Source organism: Colletotrichum truncatum (genome assembly GCF_014235925.2).
Source record: "Colletotrichum truncatum strain CMES1059 chromosome Unknown Contig_0009, whole genome shotgun sequence".
NCBI lineage: Eukaryota > Fungi > Ascomycota > Sordariomycetes > Glomerellales > Glomerellaceae > Colletotrichum > Colletotrichum truncatum.
The window spans coordinates 2,108,522-2,128,571 of NW_027222406.1; the positions used below are offsets into that span (position 1 = coordinate 2,108,522).

At 50.9% G+C, this 20,050-nt stretch overlaps 6 protein-coding genes across 6 annotated transcripts; 2 read left to right on the forward strand and 4 right to left on the reverse strand.

Moving 5' to 3' along the window:
* Positions 1 to 707: 707 nt before the first annotated feature.
* CTRU02_213100 (MFS polyamine) lies at positions 708 to 2,399 on the reverse strand (the record flags this gene model as incomplete). Its single annotated transcript, XM_070205972.1, has 5 exons — positions 708 to 910; positions 960 to 1,014; positions 1,069 to 1,156; positions 1,206 to 2,111; positions 2,200 to 2,399. 5 exons carry the CDS (start codon positions 2,397 to 2,399, stop codon positions 708 to 710), a joined length of 1,452 nt encoding a protein of 483 aa, XP_070060365.1.
* Positions 2,400 to 3,664: 1,265 nt separating this feature from the next.
* CTRU02_213101 (methionine aminopeptidase) lies at positions 3,665 to 5,148 on the reverse strand (the record flags this gene model as incomplete). The annotated part of the gene is made up of 3 exons (XM_036721665.1): positions 3,665 to 4,237; positions 4,295 to 5,055; positions 5,106 to 5,148. 3 exons carry the CDS (start codon positions 5,146 to 5,148, stop codon positions 3,665 to 3,667), a joined length of 1,377 nt encoding a protein of 458 aa, XP_036586834.1.
* Positions 5,149 to 6,599: 1,451 nt separating this feature from the next.
* Positions 6,600 to 8,236, reverse strand: CTRU02_213102 (protein PNS1; the record flags this gene model as incomplete). Its single annotated transcript, XM_036721666.1, has 2 exons — positions 6,600 to 7,913; positions 7,967 to 8,236. The coding sequence occupies 2 exons, from the start codon at positions 8,234 to 8,236 to the stop codon at positions 6,600 to 6,602; spliced, it is 1,584 nt and encodes a 527-aa protein (XP_036586835.1).
* A 1,398-nt stretch (positions 8,237 to 9,634) lies between these two features.
* Positions 9,635 to 11,271, reverse strand: CTRU02_213103 (Autophagy-related protein 17; the record flags this gene model as incomplete). The annotated part of the gene is made up of 2 exons (XM_036721667.1): positions 9,635 to 10,645; positions 10,702 to 11,271. 2 exons carry the CDS (start codon positions 11,269 to 11,271, stop codon positions 9,635 to 9,637), a joined length of 1,581 nt encoding a protein of 526 aa, XP_036586836.1.
* A 2,991-nt stretch (positions 11,272 to 14,262) lies between these two features.
* Positions 14,263 to 15,765, forward strand: CTRU02_213104 (glycoside hydrolase; the record flags this gene model as incomplete). Its single annotated transcript, XM_036721668.1, has 6 exons — positions 14,263 to 14,386; positions 14,440 to 14,628; positions 14,681 to 14,723; positions 14,774 to 14,961; positions 15,011 to 15,215; positions 15,282 to 15,765. 6 exons carry the CDS (start codon positions 14,263 to 14,265, stop codon positions 15,763 to 15,765), a joined length of 1,233 nt encoding a protein of 410 aa, XP_036586837.1.
* A 1,299-nt stretch (positions 15,766 to 17,064) lies between these two features.
* On the forward strand, positions 17,065 to 18,116 carry CTRU02_213105 (uncharacterized protein; the record flags this gene model as incomplete). The annotated part of the gene is made up of 3 exons (XM_036721669.1): positions 17,065 to 17,760; positions 17,816 to 17,959; positions 18,012 to 18,116. 3 exons carry the CDS (start codon positions 17,065 to 17,067, stop codon positions 18,114 to 18,116), a joined length of 945 nt encoding a protein of 314 aa, XP_036586838.1.
* Positions 18,117 to 20,050: the final 1,934 nt, after the last annotated feature.

Here is a 20,050-nt window from a genome sequence, read left to right on the forward strand (position 1 = left end):
AATCATCCTTGAGTTGCCTTATCTAATAATAGATAGCTCATTTTTGCAGTATGACAGGTTAACGCTAGAGTGCGAGCCGGGGGTTAAGCTTTGAGTGACGCAAGCACACCGCCGTAGAATAGGTTTCCAGTGGCTTGTCAGGTCGATTCTTGGAAATGCTTGAGCATTTCAACTAGAGTGTAGGATTACAACTTAAAAGCATATTTTCGTGATCTTAAACTTCAAGATACTGCTTTCCGCACTTCCCACATAACAGTAGCCCGTAGATTGAGCGACACAGATAGGGCTTACAATACCCGTGGGAGAGTCCAGGTCAGCCGCACACTAATAATGCCAGCGGACCTGTCAAATGACCCCATGTCTTTTTATTGTTGAGGCTCAGCAGTGCTGAAGTTACGTCCATCATAGTAATGATCTTCAGGGATAGGGCAATGCTTGTATTCAGAGGGCCCTTACCCCCGGGGAACTTGAAGCCTACTTATACCAGCTCGGCGTCTACTTGTATTAAAGAACGGTAATGGCACCGTGAGGTGCTTCTTCTACCCATCCACCAACCCTGCGGGGTCGATGCTACCACTCACCCACCCTCTCTTCCAGTGGCCCGTTAACAAAAACAGCCAACTATTTCTTGCGTAGATGCCTGGCTTAACACCCTCACTCTGCCCCCAAGCTCATACTACCTTAGGGCGGCCAGGATTTGGCAGCATTTATGAAGAAGTCGCAAACTTGCTGCGCTTCCGCAAGGCCGGTCCAAACTTAAACAGTAGCCATGGAATGGGAAGTAACAAGAGGGAGAGAAACGCAAATACACTCCCCGCCCAGTGTACGCCTAGCTTCTCATACATCTGTATAGTGAACAAAGGAAAAACTGCGCCCAGTATGTAACGAAGAATGCCATTGGCAGCCAACGCTGGTGGATTGTCAACCGACAGACATTTCAACTGGAGGAGAGAATTTACCTGATGCGGCTGCTTTTGCGCCGTAGAAATCCACCATGTAGGTAATGACTGACAACTGAAGAATAGTAAGCAAAGACGGCACATAAAGACTGCAGGCAACTTGACTTACGAAAAGACAAAAGGCACCGATGCCGAACGGGATTCCTGCGCCGACTAGGGCAGCCCAATTTCCTCCTTCATGAGCTTCCCAAGCGTACCTGAGACGAAGGTCAGTATTAGAAGTATTTGTGGTGGAGCAGTACCTACCAAAAAAGACCTATGGGAAGAATAACACTGCCGACGAGAGCCGCATATAATCGTTGCTCGGGGGTCGCCGTGCCCGCCTTGATGGCCGGGGCCCTCAACCTGGCGTCAATAACGGCATATATGCCCGTGGCTAGAATGTAACCGATGATAATGCTGATGAAGCTCAGCCCGACTTCCTGAAGAGTGAAACGGTACACCTTCTGAAGAATATAGGAACAGCTGGCAAAGTAACTGAAGACCATCGCATACGCGAACGCCGAATAGATGGCCAGTGACAAGACGATGACTTCGTTGAAAAGCATCTTGATAGGCCGCATAGCTGCTCCCTTTGCGAGGGTTGCCAGCCTTGAAAGGGTGATTTCCTGATAGTCACCCATTTCCTTCCGCAGGATCCAGGGCTTGGACGTTTCCCTCATCAAGAGAGTTCCTACCCAAACCGGGGCGCCGACCATGAGCAGCACGTACTGCGTCCACCGCCAGTCGTACCCTCTGTCCTTGAGTATGTAAGCCCCAGCAAGCGGCCCCAATGTCGGACCAAGAAAGGGGCCGAGAATGAACAGGAATGACGCGCTCGCGCCTCCTCCAAGACCCCAGATATCCGCTATCGTACCCGCTCCGACAGCAATACCCGCCGATCCCAGAGCCCCTGCGAGAAAGCGGCACGCGAGCAATCCCGAGAAGGTTTGGGCGCCTGCGGCACCGCCCAGGAAGGCAAGTAGAGCCGTGCAGGTTCCAACATAGATCCACTTCCGGCCGAAAGCCTCGGAGAACGGCGCGATGAAGACGGGGCCTACTGCGATGCCGAGGGTATACAGGGTCAGGGGCAGGATGGACTGGGTCCTGGAGACGGAAAATTCTTGCATTATGATGGCGGTGGCGGGGACTGTGATGGACGTCGAGAAGGTGCTGGTAAAGAATAATTAGCAGGTGTCAGTGTTCTGTTTGCGGATGGCCGTTGGTTATGGATGGGAATTGCAAGAGGATTGAATCTTACATCACGAAAGATAACAAACACGGAATCGCCATATGGAGAACCTTGACAAAGGAGTTCCAGTTTCGCGGGTTTCTTAGTTCTCGCGGATCGTCCCAGTCTACGGGCTGTTGATCGCCTTCGAGGGACGTGCTGTCCTCTGCGATGTGTTTCTCGAGGTCTCCGTCCGAAGTCGACGGAGGGGTGAGCGCCTGTTCCGACATCGTGACCGCCATAGTGAGGGCAAGAAGCAGGCAAGTTACCGAGCCTACTGCTCAGCAAGTCAACCTTGCCGGACAATCAGTCGGGGACGTGATGAATTTAACAGTTTGGACGGTGGGCATGTGGATTACTGGCGGCGGGAACTGCTAATCCCGAGTCAAGGTTGGTCCTTTAGGTTCAGATGACACAAAAGTGAATCTAGTTAAACCACGCCATGTGGGATCTCAGTCGTCCACAGCGCCGGGACCACATATACGGACCGAAGTTCTTGGATATGAGACTTTCTCCCAGTAGGTGACCACTCCTGGCCTTGCCCGCTTCATACCCTCGGCCGTATCCATTAAGGATTGGGATCTGATTAGTGATCTGCATACATCTCTTAACAGTTCTTGTCATAGTGGAGTGGTAGCAGTTCGTCACATCGGTCAAGAGAGTTAGACGGGGGGGAGAGAACAAAATCATGTCTATTCTGCAACGGTCTAAGACACCAATGTTCACCCCAACGGTGATCCAATCTACTCGGCGAAATTCTGAATCGGAAATCTGAATATGTCTGATCGTTCCAGACATACGGACGCTCATGATGTCGAGGTCTCAGGTTCCTGCCCTGTTTTTTCTGATTAGTGAACTCAAGCCATCGGCCGGCGAAGCACTAATTAGCGCCGACCGCCAGCCGCGGTGTTGGGCTACAGTTCGAGAGGCATATTTCGGCAAATTACAAACGGTGCCCATGTCTTTTGACGAGTCCGCCCGGTGTTCGGTGCTGACGGGGCCCATCCACGTGGTGGCTGGACCGGGATTGCCGAGTTCCGATGAACCGTGGGCGGGGAGTTGCGCGGGAAGCCAAATCCGTCTGATAATGCGAGAGCCAAGCTTTCACGGCAAAGCTTCTTCACGGGCAGCCTTACGACTGGTGGCATGTTCACTCGATTCTTCACCCCGTTCATTTCAAATAATGCCGGATTCCGGCTGTTGACGACTTGTGAAGCTCTCACAATATTCTCGGCATTGGATGCAAAAGGCTAGGTAAAGACTGTATTTCCAACGGCCATGCCGTGTTTAAAATGGCAAACTAACTAACCTAATAAATGAGTGTGATAAAAGATAATCAGGCATGTTGAAGCCCTGGCTACTTTGACTGTGGCCCCCCCTGTTCACGAGAAAACATTCTTCAACGGTGTTGAAACCATCCCTATTGGGTGTATTGAAAAACAACCAATCTTGGTAAACAATCTGGATACCTTACTCAACAAGAGACGTGTTAGAATCAGTAATCGCTTCCGCGACTGATGATCTCCTTACTCGCCTCCCGAAGTAGAATCGTATGCTCAAACTGCGCAGAATACGACCCCTTGACATCCACCATCGGCGGATAAGACTCGAGAACGCCGTGCTGGACAAGACAATTCAGCCCGGCCAAATACCGCTCGACGCCAAGGCGCTCAAGGTACCGACGGCAAAACACAATGGTGCCGAACTGCTCCTTGATAACCTTGTACAGGCGGTTCGCAGAGGCAAACGGCAACGACACGTGCTTCGGCGCGTCGTCGCTCAGCACGTACCCGTAAACGCCGGAGTCGTCGTGCGTCTTGCCGCGGCCGGTCGACCCAAAGGTCTCGATGGCGAAGATTTCACCCTCTTCCATCTTGGTCTCGTCGTTGTTCTTGATGAACGGGATCGCCTTCTCGCCGTGGATACGGTAGTGCTTGATGTCGTGGGCGCAGATGTTGCGCACCGGTTTGATCGGGTACGTCTTGCCGCCGATCTCGACCTCGTAGCTCTCCATGGTCTCCTGGATCTCTGCGCTGACGTCGCAGATACGGACGTCGATTCCGGCCGTCTATTATGCCTGTTAGCAATGATGAAAGCGCGAATGAGAGCATAGGGTATCACTCACCCTGATACCTGTATTCGTCGCGTCTTTGACTGCGGCGAGGAGGTTGTCGTACACCGGGTCAAAGGACATGGTGAAGGCGCTGTCGACAATCCAGCCGTTCACGTGCACGCCGTAGTCGACCTTCATGACATCCTGATGCTGCAGAACAATCTCCCGTTGGCCTGGGTTCGGCGTGTAGTGCGCGACACACGAGTTGAGTGAGAGGCCGGTGGGGAAGCCCATTCCAGCCTTCAACCCATCCCCAGGCTCCAACGCCTGGTTCCCAAGGAGGGCGCGCACGCCTTCCTCGATGCCCGTCGCAATCTCTGTGAGAGTATGACCCGGCTTGACGTTGTCCTGGACCCAATGCCGGACTTGGCGGTGTACCTCAGCGGCCTTGCGGTAGTCGTTGAGGAGTGTTGGGTCCTCAAGGTGCTGGCGGCCGTGATAACGCAGCTCCGCGGCTGTCGTGCGGGCCGTGTTAAAGTCATTAGAGTAGTCCTGGAACTCGCCGGCGGGATACTCTCCGGATGGGAAGAGCTCGGTCAGCGGCACTCTTGGGGGCGATGACTGCTGGGTGGCAGTCTTCTTCTTCTTCTTCTTTGGCTTTCGCTTTCGCTTCTTCTTGTTGTGGTCTGTCAGCGGCATGGAGGCAGCGTCCTCATCGTCGTCGTCGTCGTCATCATCTCCTTGATCCCCGAGGCTGCCATCCCCATCACGCGACAGGTGCGCGCCGCGGGGTTCTCCGCCGGCGGAGCAGGGGCTGGATGAGATTGGTCCTCCTGTGGTGTGTGAGTAGGCCGTAAGGTTTAGATTGGGGAAAGGCCCATACCATTTCCCTGAGGTGGTTGGTCTTCGGATGTTTTGGCGCCCATTCCGACATGAACGCTGGATTTACAGTAAGTGTGTTTGTGGGGTGAGTGATGTGGTGTGAAGATGAGGTCAAGCGTACTTAAGCACTTGTCTGTCGAAGGATTGAGCGGTGAAGGGCGGCAGAATGGACAATGACATGAAGGGCGTCACAAGGGAGCGATGAAAAAGCGATCTACTAAACTAGGATGAAACGCGACACGCGAGGGGTACAAGCAAGTAATTAAAACAGAGGAAGTATATAAAAAGTATTTTATTCGAAAGGTCAAATATTTCAGAGATCATCAATACCTACTGTTCGCTATCGATGTGAGGCACAAAAATGGCCATCAAAATCAAATAGAGAGTTGCTCAAACCCAGCACACCAACATCGTGATACCAGGAAAAAACGACCCGCAATTGGTTCGCTTACATCGTTACTCGCCAGTGCAGCATAACAGTAGGCCATACAAATACCAAAAGAATACCAATTAAACATAGGCAAAAGGAAATGTCCCTGGCAAGGCTCGAACTTGCGACCTTTGGATGTTCCTATCTCAAGATAGAGTCATATTCGATGATATGAGACCAACGCTCTTCCAACTGAGCCACAGAGACAATCTGCTGGATGCTCCTCTATGGCTGTCAGACCATATGAGAAAGATGGCGTGGCTCCCTCAAGCCAAAGAGAAAAGGAAACCATCAACCCCCCTCCTCAAAGGAGGGGGCAAAAGGAATGACCAGCCTGGGGGTCGAACCCAGAATCTCCTGATTGCACGATGAAATCGTAGTCAGACGCCTTGCCATTGGGCCAACCGGCCAGGTTGTTGCTGGATTGGAAGCCAGCTTCTGATGACAGCGGAGGCGGGAAGCGGGTTCAAAGAGCTCTGCTGCAGAGTTTTTTCTATTTTTTTCTTCGGGTTCCCCGCGATGGATTCGGGTGGGTGCAGAAGCGGCGGCGATGTGGGCGAGGTGTGTGGATCAGGGTTGGCGACGAGTTTTTTTGGACGGAGTCATGAATCGGTTGCGTTGAGACGGCGTCCGGGGTGGGGAAGATGTATCTCGGAGGTGCTGTATTAGCGTGATGAGCGGGTTTTCGAGTTGGGTCTTGTGGAAATTGGAGACGGAATTTGGAGATTGCAGAGGGTTAATCCTGTCCAAGCTAGAGGTGAATAAAAGAAGTAGTTGTTGTGAAAACAAAACACTGGCAATGGGTGGTTCCATGAGAATGTCCTCTCAGAGATCCGAATTATAAAAGAAATAAAACTTGATTAGTATTTAGTCAACTTAGGAAGTTGGAACAACGAAACCACCTCCCTGGGTATCCAATCCCCCCATACGCCACTAATCCTCCACATAAGATTCACACAACCTGTTCTCGTACACTAAAGCCAAAGTCCGATCAAGCGTGGATGGCCTGCTGAACACCGGGGTAAACGCGAACCATCTCGTCGTACAGCTGCGGGTGGTCTCTCATCATAACTTGAGGATCCCAAGCCGCGGCAACAAAGATCGTGTCAATGCCACTGGAAATGGGCGTCGTGAACACGTTGGCGATTTGCATACCGATGAGGAACGCAAAAGCGACCACAACGGGAGTGTAGCTTCCGGTCTGGTTGTAGGCAGGGTGGGTGAAGACCATGTACAGGTAGGCAAGGAAAGCGCAGGCATAGCCGATGAAAACGGCGCCAAAGGAGAGGACGGGTCCAATGAGGCATTCCTGGTTGTTCGGTTAGCTGCGCACTTTACTCTGTCACGTATCATAAGAAAACTCACATTGACAAGGGCATCGATGCCACGATCCTTGATCATCTTCCAGGTATCCTTCGCGGCGGGAATGTACGCCTTGCCGTAGAGTGCAATGTGCGAGAATGCATAGCGGTTAAGGAACGACACGGCCCAGTCGAGAAGGCCGATGATGCAGCCGAGAATGCAAAACAGGACATATCCAACAATGTTGCCATCGCCGGCTGCCTGAGACCTGGCAACGGAGCAAAGGTGGCGCAAGAAGTTGATGATGGCGACAATCAAGCTACCGAAGCTAATAGATCCAAAGCTGTAGGTCAAAGATCGCTTCAGCGCGCCGCGAGTCGCGCCCCTGGGGAAATTGTTGACGCAAAAGTACCATGACCCGTACACGCCCGAGATGGTGACGTGGATGACGTTCTTGAGAACCTCGGAGATCCAGTACATGGCAAAGGTGATGAAGACAATGATGCCGATGACCTTGCCTTGACCGCATTGGCCGCTCCTGCACTGTGGGTTGTTGGGAGAGGGCTGGTACTTGGAGTACGTCGCAACCAGAGTAACAGAGTACCAGGCGCCAAAGGCGGCACCAATCATACCGCCGATGAAAGACACCAGATAGACGTGGCCGTACTTCTTTGAGACTTTGATCGAGGTCTTGAGCATCAGGGCCGAAAAGGGGATGCGCGGGATCCAGCTGATGAAGGCGATAACCAAAAACACACCGAAGATCAAGAAGACGATGCCGCCAGAGTAGTAGCGTCTTGAAAGCATGTAAATGGCCGTAACCAATGCGAAGACGATGTTGAGGATGCCCGTGACCCAGATGAAGGCCTTGGGAAACAGGCGCGCAAGCCAGACATAGGCATAACTCAGGACCACGGCGACAGCGAGACAGAAGGCGAAGAGAACGATGGTGTGGGTGCTTAGGCCGAAGGTGTTGCCGCCATCGTAGATGCCGCCACCATTGAGAGACTTGGTAGATGAGTAGCCAGATATCGTGAGCCCAGAGACTGCTGCGAATCCGAGGAACACAAGGATGAACTGGTCACGTCAGAATTCCAATATCCGTCGACCACCAAGTATAGATCACCTACCAGAATAGCAGCCCAGAGATCATTCCACTTTGGCTTCTCAATCTTGAACGCCTCCTCGAAAGTGTACTTTTCCGGATCGTGGCCCTGGGGCGGCGCATTATATCCGTAGCCATTACTCCCATTCTCATAGCCGTAGGGTTGAGGAGGAGGAGGAGCATAGCCCTGCTGGTACCCGTTGTTGTATTGCTGGGCATACTTTGGATCGTAAGGTTGCTGTTGTTGCTGCTGGCCACCGTAGTAGCCAGCTGATTCGCCGTACGGTTGCGACATTCGCGTCGAAATTTCGAGGATGCGAAAACCCGATAAGCTGCTGGTGATGCGAAGACAGCAAAGTCTGTCTGTCGTGAAGATAGATACAGAGATCGGAGTGGGGTTTGGACTGGGAGGAGAAGAAAACAATACAAGAGAGCAGTAAAATTAGTGACGGAAGAAAAAGGGTCTCGGGTGTGGAATGATTTGAGTCAATGACGGAGCTACTCTGGCGCACCTCCTCGTCGAGCTGTTAGCTAATTGTACTAGTAGGTAGCTCCCATCTCTCTCTCCGCCTCTGCCCGTTCGTTTGGTGCAACAGTCTTAGTGTAGCACTTTGTAAGTGCAAAAGGCCAATCTGGTTTAGCTTTTTTGGGGGCCCTGCCCGTGCGCTACCAGTGGTAACGTCATTGGGCAGTCCTCATTCGGCATCGCCGCTAGGGGACGCAAGTGGCAGTCTACCTCATCAAGGTATCCCTACAGGGGAGGTTACGCGTCGCATTGCCGAACATCACGTGCCAAGGCTTGTCTGGGCCTTACCAGGTCTTGGCCTGTGTCCACAGCACGCATTTAAACTTGGCTTACATAAGTCCAGGGCCCCGTCAGCGAGGAGCTGGTTGCGGCCTCCTCTGTTCTGACGGAGTAGATTACCTACCTACACTACGGTATATCAGGTCACTCTATAGTGTACAGAAGAGTCAGTCTGCCTCTTTTGGCGGATACCAATCTCAGCGAAATGCCGATCAATTGAGCTGCGATGAACCGTTACCCCATCACGACGGTATAATCCCTCCAACTACGATGAAAATTTAATCGCTTCCTCTAACTGACCGGTGAAAATGGTGTCACTTCCATGGCAACAATGTGTACATTAAACACTCATGGCCGAGACACTTCTCGGATATCGGCATCGCCCCCTAGTCCACCAGCCAAGCACAGGCGCCAGCGAACAAGCCACAAGCTTAAAGTGTGTTGGCCCGCTGCGCTGCGCCAGGTTCCCTCAGCTGAGGACCCCCAATTAAATACAGAGATGCCCTATACTACAGCAATTATTTGTCAAATGGGTCACAGAATCAAGATTGTTCGCTGAAACTGAAGCATCACACGCTTCTGGGACATTCGAAATACCAGGGGGTGAGGGGCCTAATTGGGCCGACCACTCCAAGGTTCTGGAAACATGAAGCGTCGTTGACCATAGTAGCTAGTAGTGGTGTGGAATGGGAAATGTGCCCAATAAATTCATACAAGAGCGAGAATGTAAAGCTTGCCAGCCAAATGAGAAACTTGAAACAATTTGCCGCCGTCCGTATCGTCCCATGCCTAGCTGAAGGCCGCTGTCTTTATCAAACGCCACAGATAGAGAAGAAGAAATAGGCCCGGAATCGTCCTAAAAATAAAACCCGCCTCTGCCATACACCGCTACCGCTGTTGGCTTCGCTCCAATCTGTCCCTGGCGGCATCCACAACGCTCCTGTCCAGCGCTGGCGTGCTTCTCTGCCCTCCGCTCGCATCCTCCTCCGCCGTGCCGTCGTCAACCGCCACGAGCTCCAACCGTTTCATCCCGGCATCCATACCGGGCCACAGGTCTGTAGGGATAAACTCGCCTATATCCTGACGGAAACCCTCCCGCTCCCTCCTGTCGTTCTCGATAAGCTTGTCGACGCTGTCTTTCGCTTTGCGCCAGATGTTTTGTATCTTGTCCTCCACGAGTCGTCGTCGCTCAACCTCCAAGATCAGGTTGTCGTACGCGCCCGCATACTTTTCGTAAAAGTCTCTAAGGTCGTCCATCTCTCCGAGTTTACCGTAAATGGTGTAGCGCTCGTCCTCCCAGCGCTGCAGAAACTCGGCCTCGCTAGCGATGTAACTCGCTACCCTGCCGCCCGTGTCCTCCAGCGCCGTGAAGGCATCCAGCGTCCCGAGGAAAGCCGCCTTGATCCGCTCTGTCTGCTGTGTTAGAGCTGCGAAGTCCTCTTCCATCGCGTGCAGTCTCTCGTTGATCTCTTGAATGACGCTATCGACTTCAGCTGCGTCGCTCACGACAATATCAAGCATATCCGCACGGTCCTGTGTCGTGGTGGGCTCGAGGTCCGGCATGTGTGACTCCTGGTCTGCAATTACTCCCGATATCGAGACGCCGTCACCACCTTGGGACTGCGTCACTTCCGCCGCCCTACGGCGAGCGAGAGCCGCGCCACCTTCCGTTGTCCGGACTGCCGTGACGCAGAGGTCAAAGTGTTTCGTAAGTGACGTTAAAAGTTGTGCCATGAGATGCGAGTGATCGACGAGGGACACAAGGAGTTCAGGGATCGGGTCGTAGGAGGATGAGTCGGATGGAGATCGAGTCACAGGTGGTGAGACTGCCGTCTTCTTCAGGGCTCGCAGATCGTCGTCGAAACGAAGTAGATCGCCATCAAATGATGTTTGAATGGCCTGGGTACAAAATTGTTAGCCAGGTTTGACTGCAAGGCTATGAGGGGGAAACATACCTGCAGCTCTCCGAGGCTCTGTTTCAGAGCCTCGACCATGACGTGGACGCTGTTTTCGTCCACAAAGTCCATCAAGTTCCGTCGCTCCTCGCCGGGGGGTCTGAATACACTCTCTACTGTGGTATTCTTCAGCATGGCCATCGTATCTTGCAGCTTCTCATTCGTCGCGTCCATCGTCTTGACGAGATTCTTGAAGTCGCGTTTCCCGGCATCGTAGGTCCTCTTAAGCCCGCGGCGAACCTTCATCAGCAGCGCTAATTGCTCAGAGATGGCGCGCTGCAAGAACTGGCTCTCGGCATATAAAACGACTGCCTCCTCGTGGGCCTGACGGGCGTTGGTGGCTATCTCATTGGCACGCAGAACGGCCGTCATCGACGATAGGGAGCGTTTGGCAGCAAGGAGATGTTCCACCAGTGTCTCAACCGGCACGGGGTCGTCGGCAGAGGCGGATGCGGATACGGAGGAGGCTACGGCATCGCGGCGATCTCTGGAATGTGAAAGGGAGTCTTGGCCGCCGGAGGTGGACGAGGCTGGGCTCCGACTGGACTTGTGCGACGGAGAATTCGCCATGTTGAATGGAAGGAGGGAAAGGTGGGCAAAGAAGGCTTCACGGGAGACGGTCAGGAATTAAATCGATGCATATTTGAAGGAAAAGGATACAGTATGTGATACTATGGGTGCAATCAAGGAAAGTGGAGAGCCAGTGATGAAAGACGAGAGGATGAACGGGTAGATGGGATGGTGTAGGGGACGAGGATGATGTCGCGATAAGGTTGGAGCTCGGTCAGGTGTGCTATCCTTATCCTCCTTATCGCTCAACGCCCCACTGTGGAAGTGCAGCTGTTAGAGCATGTGTTGCGCAACTGCGTGCGACCGTCCGCAGCAGCCTTGTGTAACTAGCGTGGAGACCTTCCCCTGAAGAAACCTAGTTTTGGGCATTTCGATTGGACACGACTCAGTGGGCCCTGAATCAGCCCCGGGGAGCTTCCCTGTAACTGGTGAGTCTCTAGCGGTCTGGAGCGCCCATTCTTAGGGTCCAGACGATGCTATGCGCCATCCGGTTTCGCTGCGAGCAGATGCTATGTGCTCATCAACTTCCTCATCAAAGGGTCTCGCTAGACCAGTCTTCTTTGTTACAGCATAAGTGGCTGCCTGAGAGCCCATCTGGTATCATTATTTTCCAAGTTTGAGACCATCAACGGCAACGCTTTAACAGTGATCCACAATTACGTGGGAAATGGTCATACACAGTCAAAGCCGTGATGCGAGGGCCTGTGCCGGCCTTACGCTCTCATCATCTTACGCAGTATTCCTGGCCTACGAGCAGTTGGATCCGACTGCTTTTTTGATTCAGGTTTTAGGTGAGCACCTCCGAAGCTGGCCGAGACCATGCAGTGGCTCAGCAGTGGCGTCGCAGACAATCATGCTGTTGTACGTAAGACTTGACCCGGTGATTCAGCCAGAACCGGACATCGGACGAACTCGGGCGGAACACTCGAATGGCTTGTCGTAGCTGTCCGGTCTTAACATCAGAACGTAATTTGAATCAGTGCACCTGTCTGTAAAAGGTAGCACATGACGTCCCTACTGCTCCCGATAATGCGGCAGCGAAATGACGCCATCGTGTGGTAGCATAACAGCTAGGGGTATTTCCAAGGCTGGCCACTTCGATGTATGACATATCGAAAATGAGACGAATAAAAGCTTCCGTCCATGCACCTTATCGGTATCGATATGGAGGTGAAAGGCCGGACGTACCACGACTATATTCAAGCATCAATAAGGAGCAACCCACGTACTCCGCATTGAGATTTTTTGATAAACTTATTACCACTTATCAAGTCCATCCTGCCACGTCGAGTCTTGGCCACAGTCCATCATATCCTGTTCGGAGTCATCAATGTGTCAATGGGGATCAAGTTGAATCTTGTAGCACGGTTTGGCATAAAGTGTTTGATGAAGTTAGCGATTTTGAGATTCCAAGTGATACACATGCTTACAAAATCCCGTTGATGGAGGTGAGAGTATTATATCAAACCCTCCGATCCTTTTTCCTATTGGAAAGTCATAAGCGTGGTAGCATTCGATGTATCCTTTGTCACGAATGGACTGCAGTCGTCAAGCACTCCGACAACCGAATATTTCTTTTGATTTCTCTTCCTTCGTGCTCGAGGTAGTTTCATCTACACACCCTCTTCGCGTTTATAATGTTGCGAGACTAGTGTGCTTGGTTAGCCAAACTTCTCAATCTTGTCCTCGGGCCGTCCCTGGCTGAACAAGGGGGTTCGTCCAAAGTGTGAGCTATACTCGGGTTTGTATGCAACCACCAGCCACCTTTGTTTCCTACAATCCTCATGTTTCCATTCTGAAGCGCATCGGTTGTATCCTTTTTTGTTCCGCGGCGCATCTAGCTAGCTGGACATGTGGTCCTAGGGATCCCGCTTGGGAGAAGTTTCAGCTAGGCATCTTGTTCATCTGCCCGTCCTTCTACCTCTGACTGACGAGTTACTCATCGTGCTCGTTGATACGTGTTGCGTCGCAAAGAAGGCACCATCACATGTAGTGGGGATTTTCGCTCCATCGGAGAGTTCCATGTGGCGTGTGTCTACATGCAGGGGTATCTTTCCGCCGATGCATCTCATCTAGCCATTCCCACTTCGTAGTCTGAAATCCTTTCCAATTTTCAACTCAGGCCCTTCTTTAAGCCTATGATATGGTGCAAGAAGACTAATAGGTCGGCCAAAGATTTCCAAGGAAGGAAGGAGATGCGTGCCTGCGGGGTAGCTGACCACCATAAGCTTAACGTATCCCTGGAGTTCATTGCCGAGAGTGGCCTGGCTTGCATCGGCCATTTTCCACATCACCAGACGAATGAGACAACACCGAATAAGGATTATTGTGTTTAATTCGATAATCGCAAATCTACCCGGTGGTCGACTCTTGGGGTTAATTTCCGGACGCGTGGCAACTAGTTAATAACGATGCACAATTAACCTCTACTATTTGCATCGTAGTCTCGAACAAACTGGGTAGATATCATCTATCGTACCAAGGCCAAACCTAGACAGCACTATCCTTTGGCAAACAATCCGTCGAACATGTTTCGAGGATATAGTCATCCATCGGTCAGCATTTCCGGAAAGGTGAAGATCATAAGAGTCATCTTATACCTTCCAAGTTCTCATTATATCAAAAGCGGGTCGGGTTTCATACCTCAACCCCTGCAGCCGTATAGGCTGCGTCCGTCCACATCTGGATGCTTGGGCCGATCTGAAGCTCATCCTTCGTCCGATAATTTTTCCGGTCAGAAATGGGATGAATCAAAGAGCCTCGAAGGCTGTTGAAATATTACTAGGCCTACTTCCGCAAGAAGATGGTGGGTGATAATGCATTCAGCGGCTTCCCTTTTGGGTGCTGCGAGCAACACTGGTGTGGCAAGTCTGGTAATTAGATAAATATCTATATTCGAAATATTCCTTCTTGTGAACGCATGTGGTCTGTGCCTCATCATCAACGTCTTCTTTTGGTTTGTACAGACATGGAGATACTGTGACGACTACCATGGCTCAGATCCCTCACGATGCCGAAAGCACCGCTGCCGGAGTGCTCGTCTACTCTATTGTGTGCCTTTTGGCAAGTTGTCTAGTCATCTGGCTAGCATGGCAGCATCACGAACGGATAAGCTGTGCGTTTCCTGATCTGAAGACTGATTCAAGGCATTTGTTGACATGGCAATAGATGTGAACTGCCTGGCATATTTCACGGCGCTGAGCACGCTGTGCTCCATTATACAGCAAATCCGTCTAATTATATACTGGGAGAACATCATGGCAGAACGCTTTGATTATGCTTCGGCCAACTTTGGGAATCCGGAACTAGTAATTTCGAATAGTGCTATGGGGCCTGACTTGGTGTTGTATTACATTCGTGAGGCATTACATCTCAAATGTTGTCGTACCCGTGAACTGACAAAGGTTAGAGTACTATTGCTACAACGTACTCGCACTATTTGAGTTGTTCTGGTAAGAAAAAACTCTTAGCCCGGCTTCCCGCAGTGTCTGACAAGAATTAGGGCCTTTGCATTGGCACAGTCAGTCTACGGCCTCAACGAAAAGCCGAAGCTCAAGAAACCTCTAAAGATCATTAACCGAAGTGGCAAGATATTCTCAATCTTGTTCCCTCTCATCACGACTACTTCACTTCAGTCTCCAGGAATCCGACAAAATTTTGGCGGGTTTTTGTTACTGGCTGGACAGCCATGTAGGTAACCTGTCTCGACCGAGCACGAACGGGATTTGACATGCAGCAGTACTATGGAGTATTGGGTTTGGCAGTCTCGCAATTCTGTCAATCCTCATACGGTACATTCAATCCAGGCGTAAGCTTCAGAACCTAAACGTCGATTATGGCCAATCCTCGTCGACAAGAGGATCAAAGGGGCGCAACCCCCGCAAGCCAGGAATCTACGATCGATGGCTCATGACGCGCTTCATGATTTCGTTTGTCATCCTCACGTAAGAATGGCCACCAGCATGTGCGAGACGGCGAGATAGTTTCAGCGAGGCTAACATCACGAATAGTGTCTTCGAACTTACCATCATTCTATTTTCGATGAGTGCCAGGAAAAACATTGAATCAGACACCCAGAGAGCTTTGCCTGACTTTTCATCGAAGCGGGCCAAGCAAGACTTCCTTCTCTTTATGCCCGGAGTCACGGCGTCGCTACTCGTCTTTTTTGTCTTTGGGACTACAAGGCCTTTTCTCGAGTACATGCGAAAGTGTCTTTTCTCGCCGTGGCGCAGGCGCAAGAGCACTTCAACCGATGCCTTGCCGCTACGTTCGATCCAAAGCAAAAGCAAAGAGGCCGAAGGTTACGAAGTCGCAGTGCCAGAGATTTCGTACCAACGAGACCTTCGCAGTATTGTCATAGACGGCCCCGATGGTCGTAAGACTTATGAAGTCTGGGTCTATGCGGGTAGTCCGAATAGTAGGATAATGGGGGATTATCAACAGTACCCATTTCACCAGGACCGCTCAATGGCGCCTAGCGGAAAGAGGGGATGACAGCAGTCACCAGAATCCGTGTATTTCTCAGTGTGTGTCGGCGATGTAGCTTGTTTGAACTAGATCCCAGGGCATCACATTGGGCGGGGCGGCGAGAAAATCAGATACCCAGGGCCGAAAAGTAGTCATGTAGCAATGAATAGGGAAAATGGCATTATTGCCCAAGGTCTCTCTTGCAGTCCGAAGCGCACAAATCGGAGATAGCTCCGTGATACCTAGGCCGCTTCTCACTCCCTGTAGCAACCGAAATTTGTGGATTTCGTTTTCCAATGATGTTGAATAAGCTTCACAGGAGGCTGGGTGCGTCTGGCAGGAGACTAAACACCGATGGCCGCCTCCATTGGCCCAATTACCCGACCAACTTGTCACCACGTGCCAGTTTTACTCCTCAAAGACCTGAGTTACTGACGGGCATTAACCTAACGGGCACAATACTGCAATGACACCTGCCCATTTTGGTTCCGAACCCTGGCTCAAGCCGCCTTGGGGTTGTATTCAGATAGCGCTAACCTAGAATGGATGAGGGGAGGGCCATGCGTCTAATTCCGAGCCATTCGCTTTAGCCACTGATCTCATAGCCAGTTGGATTAATCATTGCGCAGGTTATTCTAGACTTGCAGAGGAGGGGCTGCAACTTGGTGGATCGTTTGGCTGAAACAAGGTGATGGTCAACAAATGATGAAACTAGGAACCATCCGATACATGTATCATTCCCACCAGACAGTAGATTGTTAGCTAAGCTCGCAGAGTTCAAGAACCCGACAACCCGAAAGACGATCTAATAGGTTATGACCTGAAGAAGCCAATGCGGCTGGTATTTCCACCGAACATCCATTTTCAAAGACGTTATTTGTGGTCGGCCTTGTTTGAGCTAGATACCTATCAGTCCCGCTTCTCTCTTTTAACAACAAAAACCATCAACAACTCGTGGCTTGCGCCGGATCACGAGCTTCATTTCTTGTAGAAATTCAATAGTTGGATTTCTGAGTTGTGCTCGAATCTGGGCATATCCATGTTTCAATGTGTGTAAGCCACACGCACCAACAGGCTGATGAAATGAAGCAACGCTTTGGCTCCGCCACAGAAAAAAAAGAAAAGAAAAAAAAACATGGGATGATTCGCAATCGCCGCCGCCACCAGGCAGCAGCACCGCCACAAATGTTGACTCCTCATCCTTCATGTTTACGCCAACGGAGGTGCTTGACGATCTGCTAGCACTTGACGGGCTCAGCTCTCTGGAATGACATACATAGTTCGCATTCCTTATTGGCTGATTTTATCACACAAGACAGTCTTACAATGTCTCAGCAACCACCAACAATCTCTCACCTAATCTCGTCTTATCCCATTCTTTCCACCCTCGCCGAATACGTCTCAACACTTGACCTCTTTCACTTGGCCCTTACAGATCACGCCAACTACCTGTCCATTCTAGGGTCTTCACTCATATTTGAGAAGTTGAAGCGATCATGTCTCTGCGACGGTCGAGGTCTGGCCATGCGCCAAAACTTTAACGGCCCGCACCGAATCCGCTACTGGAAGCTGAAACTCAAGCAGAAGCCGAAGATTGACTTTGATGAGCCCATCGAAGTGCGTTTGTACAACCTCAAATGCGACGAAACTGGTGCTCTTCCGTGCATCAGATGCGGCATCAACATTTGTGAAGAGTGCAGAGACTACCCCCGCTGGCCAAACCGTTCCATATACTCTTTCGGCCGCCCCCACCTGAATGAGCCGTGCCAGTCTTACAACGTCATGTGCCTCTGTCCACCGTGCGACTCAAAAGTCGACAAGGAAATCGAGGGGAAGTACCTCAATGACAGATGCGACTGCAACGTCTACAGTCGCTGGATCTGTCTGAAGTGCTCTAGGGAATACGACCGTGAAGCTGGGAGATACTACAACGAACACACTGAGTTCGAGGGAGGTTGGGCCGAGGATGACTCCGACGAACCCATCACGAAGCTATTACATGACCACCAACATGACCGCGCAGTGGGTTCTCTTTTCTGGCGCTTTCTCAACGGCTTTACTGACTTGTTGCCTTTAGTTCTGGTGCAAATGCGGTGCTACGGTTCCTGACGAGATCGACCCTAGATGCATGTGGTGTAAACGCCGTCATCGTCCTGAGATAGAGTGGTGGCATGAGGCCACAGAGCTCAAGAGACAGGGCACGTCCGGCAATCCTTTCTACGTAAGATAATTCCACAGCAAAACTTGATTCATCTTACTAATGCCAACTGCAGGACCTTGGCTACCCTAACTGGGTGGCTGATGAGGACGGGAAGTATCCCACTCCGTATCCAAAGTTGGGATACGACCGCCCAGGTGAAGAGACAGCCCCGTCTTAAAGTAGTTAAGAAGACGATACTGTGTATGGATACCATTAGACTAGCTTCACTCAAGCAACTATGTCTTTTGAACATGTGTGGTTCTCAATCACTGGCTAGTCAGCGAAATCAATCAAATACCTAGTCTAGTGCATATTCAAAGCCTCTAACCCGTCAACAAACTAAGCAGCGAATGGAAACTTTTTGGCTGCAGCAAACTTCTTCCGGCTCCTCGACGAAAATTAACGATCGTTCTAATTGAGAAACGAAAAACTGTTAAAGAATCCTGATGATATTCTCGGATATTTCGTTCTCCATGCAGTTTTCTAGTCGTCACTACAAGAAATCTGGCTTGACAACGGCCCGCTATCACGGGATTTCCGTCCTCAAAATGCACTCGCAAGTGGCCATAAGCATACATAAACCTGACTTCCAAGATTGAAAGTATATCGTGGAAGAAAAAAAAAAAAGAAAAAAAAAGATGCATCCGCGGGTAATCGAAACCCGGTCCCAAGCTAGTCCTCAGTAGAGATGGAAGGCTTGGATGATAACCACTACACTACGAATGCGGATTTGTGGTTGAGGGATAATCCTGAATCGTTGAGGAGTTAGGCCACTGGGAAGATTATATGGTGGATACCAGGGCTGTGGATGCCTCGCTTGCGAAGGTGGAGTTCGGAGTGCTCACGATATCTTGGGTGGGACGACCACAGTAGGCCTAGGTAAATGAATGACTGGAGAGAACTGCGAACTGCGAACGTGCGAGCACCTGAAGAATGGCGCTGATCAATGTTGGAGCACGCATCATTATCTCGGGTTCAGGCGTTTAAGACTCCTCTTACAAGAGATAAAGGCTAATCGTAATGGAAGTTGAGGATTGCACAGAGGAAATCAGATATCGTAACCAAGACAACAAGCGGTATCGCGATTAGATATATCTGTCTGAGCACACCGAAGGAACGCCGGCTCAGTATGTCGAAGCAATCAACTGTTCCTCCCATTTATTAAGCTTACTGGTAAGGCGCCTGAGCTTCCACTAAAGTTCTTCTAGTCCAACCGCCCTAGAAAGTCGTTGGCTTCGGACCGAATTCACAAAGCTGCTGTGGCTGGCGCTCGGTAATTCAAGCTCAATAACGCAAAACTAGAGGCTGCAGTCATTTCAGACAATTTTTATTTACGTTTCTTTTAGCTAGCTAGTCAGTTTGAGAATAAAATCAAAGAGGTCTGACGTAGACTAACAACGTGGCCCTGTGTCGCTACTGTTGTTGACACCGGGTGGCTGGATGTTTTTGCAGTTTTCATCCATATCAGGACTATCACAATAGTGCTGGGACCCGTTTATGTGAAAGATTAGTTCCTTTCTGGGCTTCGAGGTCGCCGATCGGCCTACCTTGGCTTGATATTCAAAGGCAACGAAGATCAAATTCGCACGAATTGGCCGCCTCGGTGTAGTGTCAACTTCAACTCTGATGGACCTTGGGCAAGATGTATGAACGCTGTGAAGAATGCTCAACACATCAGGCTGAATTATTCGTTTGGCATTTCTCATATCACATCAAGGTGCGATCCTGTTCTCAATGCACAATTAGCCGGTCCGCGCTTCCCAATCTACTGAACTTGAACCCTGCAAGTGATCGGCGGGTGGGAAGGGAGGCGAGCACTAAGACAACACTAGCAAACCGCCAGCACTGGAAAGACATGCCTTAGTGACCTAGAGTGCTTAGCACGACGCTAAACGCTAGCGTCTGCTACGTAGCAATGAAAACCACTGCTGAGGTGTGCTGAAGCTGTCTGATCTACAGCTGTGCTGGCAACCAAAACATGGGTCTTCCTGCCCTGCGAAATGCCATTTCGAGCCTCTAATGAACTATAAATGAATCCGATGTCACATTGGTCTTAATAGTTTACTACGGTGTCGGGCGGTGCAAGCTGGAGGCAGGGATAGGACATTTTGA